Source organism: Oryza sativa, chromosome 6 (genome assembly GCF_034140825.1).
Source record: "Oryza sativa Japonica Group chromosome 6, ASM3414082v1".
Classification (NCBI taxonomy): Eukaryota; Viridiplantae; Streptophyta; class Magnoliopsida; order Poales; family Poaceae; genus Oryza; species Oryza sativa.
In genome coordinates, this window is record NC_089040.1 from 32,069,159 (window position 1) to 32,082,116 (window position 12,958).

Sequence of the window (12,958 nt, forward strand, 5' to 3'; positions counted from 1 at the left end):
GCCGATGGGAGTTATCAAGTCGCTAATAATCGGATTCCTGCTATATTTGGCTAAGAAAATCAATCTACTAACGGAAGCTTATCCATAAGTGACCGAGTTTAAAGAGAATGCTGCATGGCAAGTTATCTATTAAATAGGAATAGTTTGTTGGTTTCCTTTTATCTTTAGGAAAGTGTGTTTAGTGTCCTATAAGGACTTTATCTTTTCCTTTTATCTTTAGGAAGGTTTCTTTCTTGTCTGACAAGGACTTGTATCAACCCATGGGTATAAATATGTACACCCGGGGTCATTGTAATCTATCTTCACGATCAATACAATTTGGCGCATCGCCACCCTTTTTACTTCTACTTTTGTTTTTACGTTCCGGCGGAACTTGGCACCCAACGCGGGGCTGCATCGTCTTCGATCTCCGGCGAAGGGATAAGTCTAATGTTCCGCCGGTCCAGGCAATTGTATCGTCTACGTCTGCGTCGTTTAAGGCTGCATCAGTACATTTGACCTCTTGGATTACTGTGGTTTGGATGATATATTTGCCTGGCTATTTATCATATGTCTCTATTAATCTAGTCCTAGCATATCAATTTAGCTCTATCGGCTGTCTCTCGTTTTAGGGTTTCTGCCGGTATCGGCTAAATCGCCTTGCTAGATTAGATTAGCTTAGACATCTACCACCTTGAAAACTCAGTCAACAGCTTGATTGTCTAGATATTGCGTTTCTTTTCATACTTAGTGCTGCATCAGTTAAGTTTAGAACCATAATCTCTAGCCTGCTTATTGATTGCCAATAAGGGTTTCATCGGGGTTTCAGCCGGTGAGTTATCTGGACGTTGCATCGGCTCATGAGGATTGCATATACATATAAGTTGGATTTAGCCGATGACAACAAAGGTTTCATTGTTTAATCTAATCTTATGAATTTCATGACATCGGACCTCCAGCCGATGTGTGCTTTAACCTTTGGATCGATGCTTATTTATCATATCATTGCTAGCCGATTGGTTTATATTGGATATTATTGTTATATTTTATTATCAGTAGCCGATTGCCTTTATATCATTATCTACATTGGACATATAGCCGATTGCTTAAACCCTATCGCTATCGGCTGGTATCGGCATCGGCTATTATCGGCTATCTGCTGGAACTACTCCATCGGCTTGTCAGCCGATTGGCTGTTTTGATCTACTATTTGCATATCTTGTCAGTTGCAGGATCAAACTGACTGGCACGCCCGCATCTCATCATATTTGGACCTGCACTGGAGCTAAGCAGATCTCCTAGGCCGGTGTGTTCGATTTTTTTGTCAATAATTTCTTAACACTATTCCACACTATTAATATTATTTAAACTTTTAAATATGTTATAAATTATACTATAATTTATATAAAATGAGCTAATTATATATGATGATATTTTTGTTTCTATTAGAAGTTGAGGTGGTTTTCGTGTTCCGAGAAAAAAATGTTCATGTATTCGTGTCTGATCATATTCGATCCTTATTCGCATTCGAGATAATTTGTGTTGTTTTCATATCGGAGCTATTTGTATTTATTTTCTGCACCTGGCAAAAGATATGAAAACGAATATGGTAGGAGTATTATTCTAGCCGCTCCGTTTTCATCCCTAGCCTTAACAGCAGCTCTCTTGCCGTCTCTCCCACGTCGCTGCTGGCCTTATCTCTGCTTGGTGCCCCCATATCGACCGTGGAGAGAGATGTGGCTATGGCCTAGGATAACATGTGGTAGTCGAGGTGTGGCAGTGGCCCTGGAGCAGCATGCTCGTGACCGCAGTAGGAGGAACCCGCGGTACCAAGAGCCTCAAGGTGTCGGCAGCAGCCGCCTCCATTTTTTTTGTTACGACATCGGCTGCATCGCCTTGCAGCTCGGTGACAATGTGTACGACGCCACCGTGACACCACTGCACACTACCACCGTGGGAATGTAGAACACGTACACACGGTCACTTTCACGAGTGGTGCAAACATGACAGGACCACACGTGTTTTTTGGTGCTGCAAGTTCTGCTACACAAATTTTTGTTGCTTGCTGTGGAACTATTGTTTAATTTTGGAAGCAGAGTATCTGAGACTATCTATTATTAGGTTGAATCTGAGATAAACTATTGTTTGAATTCTGTTGTATTCTGATTGTATCTGTTATTAGTTGAATCTGAGATGGTATATGTTATTAGGTTTGAATATGAGATGTATGAGAAATTGAATTGAATTTGGTGGGTTCAAATTTAATGGGCCTGTTTATTGGGCTTTGATCTGATAGTTGGTTGATAAAATGGGCCAGTTTTGAAATGGGCCTAGATCTAAAGTGGGCCTATTTTAAAATGGGTCAATTCTAAAAAAAATAATGGGCCACTGCTAAATAATTAATGGGCCGTTAAAAAATAATGGGCTGTATAAAAAACTGCTGACATTAGCTGCCACGTCATCAGTGACACGTCAGCACACATGTGTCAGTGACCACGTCATCTGCCATGTTGGCCGCCACGTGGCAACCATCTGTGACGTTTAATTTCGTCACAAAGGTTGGGCCTGGGCTGGACTACACGAGCCCAGAAGAGTTTTATGACGGTTAAAAAACGTCATAGATTGTGCTGATCCGTGACGATTTCAGAGAAAACGTCGGTAGATTTAATCTGTGACGCTCAATAGATGACGATAAGTAGAATCGTCACAGACAAATTCCTGTGACGAATTTTCAGTGATCCATGACGAATTTTTTTATCATAGATTAAATAGATTCTTGTAGTGCACGGTGAACACGGTGGTGCACAACCTACAAACAACTCCACTATCTCAACCTCAGGGGTCGCCGCCACTGGCACACACAACTTTTTCTCGACGGTGGCGGCGAGCACATGCGATGTAACTGCAATAGTGGCATGGCCTCAGAAGCATCAACAATGCCTCTCCGAAACACAACACCGATTTTCCATCATGTACAACGAGGATGGTGGCTACATGACGCTAATGAGTGTATCATCGGCCACTACCACCATGGTAGCAAGCAGGCACCAGCAGGAGGCAATTCAAGGTGACCAAATGGATCACGATAACGACATGCAAATGACTTTGCATCGCCCGTCAGAGGCCATGGCTAGAACACAATTCCCCTGCATTGTTCGCTACATGCAACATCATACATTTTGACTCATTTTGGGTTGACTTATGGCATCATATAAATCGGGATGGAGGGAGTATTTCAGTAGGCAAATATTGATATTTACAATTTCACAGCCTGCAAGACGAATTGTTGTGAAATGTTGGTATAAAATTGATCGTATTTATTTAGTTGTGAAAACTCAATATTGGTGGGCTAACTGTTTTTACATAGCCATGTGAAAATTCTTATATTTTGGTTTGGCTTGTGGCGTCATATAAACTATGTGAAACCCCGCGCGTTGTTGCAAGAGTTTTGTATGATAGCACTAAGTAAAAGTAATGTGTAAGATAGCTAGACAATATAAATTTACGTAAGTTGATGTGGTTTATGATAATTTAAATTTAAATAATATATAAAATGATGATTCAAATGCAAAAGTAAATTGATGTGACTTTACGAGAGAAGAAAAATAAAGGAGATAGTTTGGAGCATAGATTATTAATCATTTAAGGGTTAAAAACAATTGAGTTGACAAGACTTAATAAGAAAAGAAAGGGAAGAAGATAATTTGAACCATATATAATTATTTAAGAATAAAACAATTGATGTGATGTGGCTTAATGAGAGAGAAGAGAGAGACAGCACATTAACTAAATTAAGAGGTATGATGAACTATATAGGTATATATAAGATATTATATAAAAAAGATGAAGACACGTATTGAAATATTATGTGAATTATGTGAGATTATGATTTAACATGCTTGCATTTGAAAAGCTATAAAACTTAATAAAAAATATAGATAATATAACATAGGCCGAGTTTAGTTCCCAATTTTTTCTTCAAACTTCCAACTTTTCCATTACATCAAAACTTTCCTACACACATAAACTTCCAATTTTTTCTCCAAACTTCCAATTTTAGTCAAACTTCCAATTTTAGCGTGGAACTAAACACAGCCATATTTGCATGATATTTAAATGTAGTGATTGCTAGTGGATGGTGATGTGGCATCTTTACATGTTAAGCTTTAGAATTTAGTGGGCTCTAACTTTATAGCAAGAGAGGATTTAGGAGTTAGAATGAACTATATAGGTATAAAAGATATTATAAAAAGAGTAAAGTCCATCACCTGTCCCTAAACTTGTACCATTGTGTTATCCCGGTCCCTAAACTCGCAAATCAACCGTTCAGGTCCTCAAACTTGTTCGACTGTGTCATCCCGGTCCCTAAACAGGACGGTCTAAAAACTTTATATAAAAAAATAATTCATAACTTTTTCATGTGAGCTCTAATGAAGACAAACTTTATATCAAAATTGTAGCCCTCGACGCGACCTACAACTTTGTAGTTGAGAAGTTTTTGAATTAAAACTGTTTAGATCCCAAAATATTGTTGCATGTTTATAGATTTTGAAATTTTAATTTTAAAATTACATTTTGGGACAAAACATGACTTAAAATAAAAAAATTCAACTACAAAATTGTAGATCGTGTCGAGTGCTACAATTTTGATATAAAGTTTGTCTTCATTAGAGCTCACATGAAAAAGTTATGAATTATTTTTAAATATAAAGTCTTTAGACTGTCCTATTTGACTTAGATGATATTCAAATCCAAGTTTAGTGACCGGGGTGACACAACTGAACAAGTTGGAGGACCTAAACAAGTGATCTGCAAGTTTAGGGACTAGGATGACATAGTCGAACAAGTTTGAGAACCTGAACATTCGATTTGCGAGTTTAGGGACCGGAATGACACATCGGTACAAGTTTAAGGATCGGTGATGGACTTTACTTTTATAAAAAATGAATAAATATATTGAAATATTATATGAATTATGTGAGATGATGATTTAACATGTTTGCATTTGAAAAGCTATAAAATTTATATATAATATAACATGCTTGCATGATGTTTAAATGTAATGATTATTAATGGATGACGATGTAGTATATTTGCATGTTAAACTTTAGTATTCAGTGGGTTAGAGAGAATCGGATGGAGGGAGTATTTTGGTAGGGAAATTTTGATATTCACACTTTCACATCCTATAACAACTTTTCACAAATTTTAAAACCGGACATCCCTATAACAACTTTTCACAAAGTTTAAAACCGGAAATTTTACCGTAAAGGTTGATAACAACTTTTCACAAAGTTCAAAACCCGAAAATTTATCGTAAAGGTTGATATAAAAAATATAAAAAATTGATCGTATTTATGCAATAGGGGCGTTCCGAGAATCGAACTCGGGACCTCTCGCACCCAAAGCGAGAATCATACCACTAGACCAAACGCCCATTTCTGATTTCAAAATTATAGAAATTTTTCATAACAATAGTCAATGCTATCAATGCTATTTCTTCAATTAGCACTACTAGTACCGGGCGTTGTCACTTGTCAGTGCTATTTCTTCACCAAAACAATACAACCGGGTGCTCCCTGAATTCACACAATCGCTTTTATTTATTTATTGTTTTATTTGATACTCAAATACAGTAGTATCCTAGATTCACAACTTACCGGTAACTCGGTAAGGCAGAATACCAATTGCACGTAGGAAACGAAAGAAGGCGTACAACGACAATTGACAACAAAATAGGGATCATCAAACTCCACACAAGAAGCATTTCCCGCAACCAAATTTGGTTATAACCATCGCCCATGGTAGTTGAGCTCTGCTATGCATGACGATAGCGCTTCTCTTACCGTCTTGTTATCTGCTTCTACATACAGAACGTCTTCAAACATACTCTTTGCCTGCTCCAGGAGCCTCATCTTCTCCTTGTTGTTTCCAGAACGGAGATAGGATCGCTGCTGCAGTGCAATGCCCCATCTGTAGAGAGCTGCAAAGCAAAACCAATTTTTCTTGAACACCAGGAGCAACCGCATGAAAAGACCCGCAGATGTTACTCATGTTATATCAGATGTTACTTATGTTATATCTGATGCTCCTAACACTCAATAGATGAGATGAGCTTATCCTTTTGTACAAGAAGGAAATGCTAGATGAATATTGGACAAGAGTATGAACATCATAGTGTTACCGAACCTTCCGGAGCATATGTGTTGCTTTTGGACAACATCGCATCAAATTTATCGATTGCAGCCAAATAAACTCGGTCAGCATCAATTGCTGCTTCCTGCATCAGTTTTTTTTAGGTAAATATAACTAGCAGTCTAGCACAGAAAAAAGTATAAATACAACTGCATAGAAGGAAGTGCAAAGATTAACCTTAGATCTAGGATTGGTCACTCAATAAAAGAAGACAGAAATGTATGCTAGTATTTGACGTACTCCATAGTTTACTGAGGTATTGAACTTTCTCTAAGTTAAAATGGCCGTAAGAACTAAAAAGATCCTCCTGTTCTACAGATAGAAACAGTCCAGCATCACATCACAGACGATAGTATATCAAGTGATGCAGCCTAGTGTGTGTGTGTATATATATATACACACACACTAGGCTGCATCAAGGCACTGTACAATTGATATATCAAGTGATGCAGACCACATAGCAGCTTGTTTTGTGACCGTCAACATAGTTGGTACAAGTGAATTCATGTCCATACCGGTCCGATATCAGCAAGTAGCTGGGCACGAAAGATAAGTGCTAGTCCCCAATTGTACAGTGCCTTGACGTCACCAGAATCAATCGATAGGGCCATCCGATAGCTTCTCCCAGCCTCAACAAGAAGGCTTTCACACTCTTCACAAACATCAACTAAGGCAGACGAAATGTTTTCTCTGCTTAAGATTCTTCTGTCCAGCTTCCTGGACCGTGAGACGCGGTCTCTTCCATTTAGAAGAGCACCGGTATTGGCCAAGAGTGTTCTCAGCTCGCGACTAACCTTGAGCTTGAGCTCTCCATGGAGTAGGTAGGTGTTCCCTAGCTGACCCACCGCTACTAAACTTGATGGCCTCAAAGCAACAGCTGTGGAAAGAAGCCTGGCTGATTTGTACAGCAGCGCATCTGCAGTCTCTTCATCATCTCTGGCCATCATGCATTCCCTCGCCTTCCTCAAAATCTCTGCTGCCTCAATGACATTGTGGCTGAACTCGTCGCCATCTGAATCCACGGCATTACTTTCATCATCTATATTATCAGAAGTAGTAGTGTGATGAGACGGCCTCTGTTGTGCTTCATTTGATTGACTCTTGTTACCGCGGCAGCTCTCAATCTTCAACTTGTAGGATCTGTCCCGAATTTCGAGCGTCCTCTCTAGCAAAGGCGACTCCATGGACTCAGTGGCAAGTCTGCCTTGTTGAAAAGAATCGGTGTGACGCCCATACCTGTGCTTGGACACTAATCGCTCCACTCCATCATCAGCATCATCATCTTGCTTACTGTGAGCACTGAACCCTGCATCATCCAATGGATGGATATCCATGTCGAATGGAAGCATGTCACCCAGCCCAGTCCTAGTCCCACCACTAGCACTAGGTGAGTCCAGTGGCTTGCCTTGAGTGCGTTTCGTGGTAGCATTTGTTGCTGAAGCCAATAGACCACCGTTGCCGTCGTCCTGAGGACTAGGCGTTTCCAGGCTGAGCGCCGCCGCCGCAGCAGTCTTGGGCTTCTTCCGTGGCGAGCTGAAGGCAGCAAAATAACCGGCGGCCTCCTTGACCGCATCCCCGAGCATGGTGCCTTGGGCAGCTAGGCGGGCGGCATCGCGGAGTTGATTGGCGACGTCGAGGAGAAGACTCGGGTCGGCGGTGGAGGAGGAGGAGGAGCTGAGGGCGCGGAGCTGGGCGTCAAGATCGGCGAGGAGGGCAGCGAGGCGACGGGAGTGGGTGGGAGAGGGAGAGGGGGCGAGGTGCCTGGTGGCGAATCCGGCGGAGAAGGCGGCGGCGAGGAGGGGGAGGGGAGGGAGGCGGGGGAGGGAGAGGGCAGCGATGGGGAGGAGAAGGAGCGGGAGCAGGGCATGAGATGGCTGGAGGGGGAAGGGGAGGTCGGGCTCGGCGGCGAGGTCGGCCCAACCGTTGTAGGAGGAGCAGCGGGCAGCGGCAGCTCTCAGGCGAGCCCCGGGTCTGGCCCTGCTCCTTAGCCGGAGGAGGAGGAAGAGAGGCTGCGGCTGCGGGGAGGAGGAGGCGGCGATGATGGTGGCGGTGGAGCTCGTTGCCATTTCACTCGCATCTCAGTGTTGGATTGGAAATTTGGGCCTCCTCCCCCGGTCTCTCCGTCTCCCAATTGAGCTCACTAACATGTGATGTCGTGGGGCCTACATGTCAGCGAGCAGATATGCTTGCTTGCTAGTAGTAAAATATTAAAAAAAAGCAATGTTTTGCAATTTAGAGCTTCAATCCAAGGGTTAGTTCGATCCATGTCATTACAACTTTTACCAATTTTAAAAAATACTATTACTATTAGTAAAATCGGGTGAATACCATCAAATATTATTCTTTTTAAATTATAACCGTGTCAATCCATCACGATTTCCATCAAACACCTCCGTCAGCCCCAACCGTGTCCATGCGGCGACATCCATGGTCACCGAGATCATCGTCCTTGCCGAACACGAGTACCGGCTCCAATACACTAAGTAAATCATGCAGTTTCAAATTTCAAACAAGCACATGGTTGCATTAGATCTATAGATTCAAGAAAACTCTCGGTCAAAAAAAATCCAACCCTCCCACCTCCAAACTCCCAAAGAAATCACAATATCCTAATTTATTAGTGTCGCCGATGGTGGGAACCCTGCCCCGGGCCATGGAAATTCTGCCCCTAACTCCTACATGTAGTACTAGGTGCCGGAGGAGGAGCAAAGGCTCGGCTCGTGGTTGGTGGTGTTCCCTCCTCCTGGTATACCACCTTTCCTGCTACTATGGTTGTGCAACCATTTGGATGCCGCCTATGAGGAGATACAACATGCATCTGGGTTGTCAACAAGGAAATCCGATGAGGTGGAGGTTGCTAATGGCGAGGAGGATGAAGGTGTTTCTTTCTCCTTTAATGGTTAGGAGGATGGACATTTGTGGCTAATAGTGGTGTTTAACGAAAATCGTGATGAGAGTGGCATAGTTCTAATTTCAGAAGAGTAAACTACAATTTATTAAATTGTACAAAATGTTATCACCCCTCATTTTATTTCCACAAAATTCAAAATATGTATCCATCATTTTTATAATAATCAACATATATTCATCCATACATGGGATATTATTTAGTTTCTTTCATAATTAGTATTGATAAATCATGACTTTTCATCAAATTTTTCTTACATTCTGCCTTTTGCGATGCAAAATTTGGCCAACCTAATATTTTACCTACAAGCCCACCTGTTTGGCAATCCAGATTTATTTGTTGTTAATAACTAATATATTAAAGTTTACTTAGTGATTCCGTAGCGAAGTGCGGCAGACCCTCTCAAGCACCCCCTATTCTTCATCCAATGATTAAGACGCACACACATTTTGCATAATTTCAGCTTTGCATCAATGTCATAGTCTCATCGGCGCACTGCTGGAATTAATCTCATTTACATACATTATAGAGACATACATACTTCAAAATTTAAATCCAGGAAAACAAGCAATAATCCCAACCCCACCTTCAATTTCATACATCGCTTATACTACAATACTATACTACCGGTCTACCACCATAGAGATATGTGCTTGCCAATATTCCCTCCAGTGCTCAAAAGCATGACTTCAGATATTCTCTCCAGTAACCAAAGGATAAAAAGCCCCAAAGCATCGATATACACAAGTAGAATTAATAATAATAATAATAATAATAATAATAATAATAATAATAATAATAATAATAATAATAATAATAATAATAATAATAATAATAATAATAATAATAATATATGCAAATAAAATACACAGTTGAGTTTACCAAAATCCGACAACCTGGAAAATAGTACAACCACCGTCACAACATCACACAATCACGCACATCCTAATACAACAGATTTAACTTATTATTGCCAGGATATATCCCCTCTCATCTTTTCTCTACAAAATGCAATAACAATATATGTAGCAACGAATCAAGGTCCCAACACAACACAACACTTTCTTAACAAAAACAACGCTACACCATACGTGGCGCACATCCGTGCCAGACACTCTGCCTTCTCCTCTGTGTCCTACAGGAAACCATTAGCAGCTGAGCCAAGCCGTTATCACTCAGGCAGCAGCAATGGGTTCAGTTGCTGCTGCTGCAGGTGCTGCTGCAGCAGCGGCCTTCTCCATCTCTGGAACACTGCCATTGGCAGAGGCGTCCTTGCTAGCTGCCGCAGCTACCTTGGCTCCATCCTTTCCTGCAGCACCATCCTTACCGGTGGCTGCAGCGGGAGGGGGAGGTGGCTTCATATGTGGAGGGGGAGTGTGCTTCAGCTTCAGCAATATCTGACGCATCCGTGACATGTCAGTGGGCTTCCCAGGCTTTGGGCCCTGGATCACAACAATCCCAGGCTTTTTCTCCTTATCCTTGTCTTTCTTTGCTCCTCTCTTCTCAATGTTTGCAATCTCATGTGGGATCAGTTCTGATATCGCCTTCCAGTACTGCTTGTCTGCGCCAGCATGGAACTTCTCCTGATTGGCCAGGTAAAGCTGGAACACAAGATGGACAAGAAGAAAAACAGAGAGCTATCAGGTAAATATGTTGGCCACAAATCAATAGAGGATACACAGGAGCATTATGATACAAAGAGCCTACCTTCTCCCTTTCTCGGTTTTGATCCTTGCTTGTCTCAACGTTCAGCTTTCGCTTCTCAACAAATGCCTTCTTGAATTCTTTGGCATCAAGGATGATTTGATTCCTCATCTCCTTTTCCTTCTTCTCCTTTTCCTCCAGAAGGATTGCATTTTGACTGTTCAGAATTGGTGTCAGCATCTACTTGCAAAAGGATATATGGCATCGAGCATTAAAAAAATCTAGCGGTCACCTCTATGCAAGTCCTATGATGCAACTGGAATATTCTGGTAAAAGAAATCGACCAAAGGTAGAACAATTTCAAGAGATAGGCCACTCTTTGGATTCTCACATTTTAAACAATCACTAAAAGTGATAATGAATTGTGTGACAGCACAATTGTAAGAATACATGATAGAGAACCCAATCAAAACATGTAACCACTGTTGCTCTCTAAGCAACACACCTGTTCTATAGTCTGCAAACAAAAAACCAACAATCTCCATGACAAACATACTGTTCCATGGTCAGCTGCCTATCATAAGTTTTTTTAGAGAAAAGGCCAATGGCCCTGCTTTTATAGAAAGCAGATAAACAGTTCAGCTGGGGATGCCAGCGATACAAAAGAGGTTTAAGGGCTCGCAGACCACACAGAACGAAGAAACATTTAAAATTGCAACCATGCCAAGCTTGCTGCAGCAAGAATACACACGGTCACTTTCATTTCAAGAATGGTCAGCTACCCATCAGAGTCAAAAGTTTGAAAAAGGACTAATGATCTTTGTAACAACCCCTGTTATACATGAATTACACTGCTCATTTATAGTTTCTCAAACCAAAAGTTGATGCCCTAAGGCCCATGCGGAAATAGCAAAAGGGACAAACACCACAAAAGCCCAACACTCAGAGATATTAACAGAAGAAACAGGATGCAACACCAAAGTTGAAACAACATATACGGTTGGATGTTTCTAGGTAGATATCATCAATGTCATAATCCATGAAGCAAGTTACCAAAAGATAATTCCGATAAATATAGATGTCTTGTGGTAATTATGAGCAACATATTCCCTCCTGTTCAACTCAATGTTTTGGTCATTGATTTTGTAACTGCCCCACTAGGCTAGCCTTGTTATAGCACAGACAAGATGTTTTGGATCGTAAAAGGCTGTAAATGAACTCATGCACAGGATATCAAACTTTAGGCTTGTTATAACGTCATACAGCAGTGGCATCATGAGATTCATGACGGCCTATTTAAATGATTTTGTAATCTCAGCATGCCTGAAATTTAGAACATTGTGAGGTGAAGTTGCAGCATGTAGAAATAGTCCATTTGAGCACATTGACGAGTCACGATGCAAGATAGATGTTGCAGCACTTAATAACAACAGTGTAATGAAATTTTCTTATTGATGTCGGGTGTTTAATTTATTGACATCATACTACACGGACAAGCAATAGCATGTTGAAGATGTTGGTAGATGATATCATGAATTTATTCACATGCTAACAAGGCAGCTAGTGCTGATAAAAAAATCGTATAGATGAAAGGATGCGAATCAGGTATCAGATGCAAATCGATTCCATTGTCCGAAAAAATGGAAAATACTACTAGTCGTGAGCAGACTAGAAGACAGGCAACTCGCAACAGTTTAGGTGAACATGAACATGACAGATCTACCCATTGGCAGGTAGATCTAGCACGAGAGAAGAGAAGAGAAAGTACCGGCGCCACTCGCGCAGCAGGAAGCCCTCGTCAGCGCCCATCTGGTTGGGCGGAGGGAGCACGGGTCCGTTGTCGTTGTCGGGGGCGGCGAAGGGGTCGTCGTGGAGGGAGCCGTTGGCCTCGGGCATACCGAAGGGGGAGGGCGCGTCGGGGCGGAAGGCGTAGGGCTCCGGTGATGGCGGGAAGGCGTCCGCTGGCGCGGGAGCGGGCGCGGCGGCGTCGAAGCGGAGGAAGGAGTCGTCGTCGAAGGGAGAGGCGGCGGGCGAGGCGGTCGGGGAGTCAAAGGCGGTGGCCATGGCCTCCCTTCCTCCCTCCCTCGGGATCTGATAATTCTGATCTGAGACTGAGAAAGAGAGAAGAAGGAAGGAAGGTGGTGGTGGTGGGTGCCGATCTGAATCCGATCCAGCGGAGAAGGAAGGAAGTGGCCAGAGTATAACAGTCGCCGGAGGAAAAGATGACGGAAC

General features: G+C 42.0%; 2 protein-coding genes and 1 non-coding gene across 4 annotated transcripts; all 3 read right to left on the reverse strand.

The window, feature by feature from the left end:
• Positions 1–5,344: 5,344 nt before the first annotated feature.
• On the reverse strand, positions 5,345–5,416 carry TRNAP-UGG (transfer RNA proline (anticodon UGG)). The gene has a single exon. It is a non-coding gene; the product is annotated as a tRNA-Pro (tRNA).
• Positions 5,417–5,552: 136 nt separating this feature from the next.
• Positions 5,553–8,280, reverse strand: LOC4342158 (uncharacterized). Of its 2 annotated transcripts, none has more exons than XR_010742068.1 (3): positions 6,352–8,280; positions 6,169–6,259; positions 5,553–5,962 (listed from the first exon to the last, which is right to left on the reverse strand). XR_010742068.1 is itself a non-coding variant. In XM_015785478.3 (3 exons), the coding sequence occupies exons 1-3, from the start codon at positions 8,238–8,240 to the stop codon at positions 5,766–5,768; spliced, it is 1,839 nt and encodes a 612-aa protein (XP_015640964.1). In that variant the 5' UTR covers positions 8,241–8,280; the 3' UTR covers positions 5,553–5,765. The 2 variants fall into 2 exon arrangements, 1 of the variants encoding a protein (XP_015640964.1); XM_015785478.3 differs by having other exon boundaries at positions 6,690–8,280.
• Positions 8,281–9,890: 1,610 nt separating this feature from the next.
• On the reverse strand, positions 9,891–12,916 carry LOC4342159 (clathrin light chain 2-like). Its single transcript, NM_001421949.1, has 3 exons — positions 12,495–12,916; positions 10,790–10,943; positions 9,891–10,683 (listed from the first exon to the last, which is right to left on the reverse strand). The coding sequence occupies exons 1-3, from the start codon at positions 12,788–12,790 to the stop codon at positions 10,258–10,260; spliced, it is 876 nt and encodes a 291-aa protein (NP_001408878.1). The 5' UTR covers positions 12,791–12,916; the 3' UTR covers positions 9,891–10,257.
• Positions 12,917–12,958: the final 42 nt, after the last annotated feature.

What these genes read in the sequence shown, in the direction of transcription:
- LOC4342158 (XM_015785478.3), bottom strand. Translation starts at nt 8,240, where the DNA reads ATGGCAACGAGCTCCACCGCCACCATCATCGCCGCCTCCTCCTCCCCG. An exon ending in TACTTGCTGATATCGGACCG is followed by an intron (nt 6,260 to 6,689) that starts GTATGGACATGA and finishes AAACTGATGCAG; the next exon opens with GAAGCAGCAATTGATGCTGA. An exon ending in CAACACATATGCTCCGGAAG is followed by an intron (nt 5,963 to 6,168) that starts GTTCGGTAACAC and finishes TTTGCTTTGCAG; the next exon opens with CTCTCTACAGATGGGGCATT.
- LOC4342159 (NM_001421949.1), bottom strand. Translation starts at nt 12,790, where the DNA reads ATGGCCACCGCCTTTGACTCCCCGACCGCCTCGCCCGCCGCCTCTCCC. An exon ending in CTGCTGCGCGAGTGGCGCCG is followed by an intron (nt 10,944 to 12,494) that starts GTACTTTCTCTT and finishes AATTCTGAACAG; the next exon opens with TCAAAATGCAATCCTTCTGG. An exon ending in AAAACCGAGAAAGGGAGAAG is followed by an intron (nt 10,684 to 10,789) that starts GTAGGCTCTTTG and finishes CTTGTGTTCCAG; the next exon opens with CTTTACCTGGCCAATCAGGA.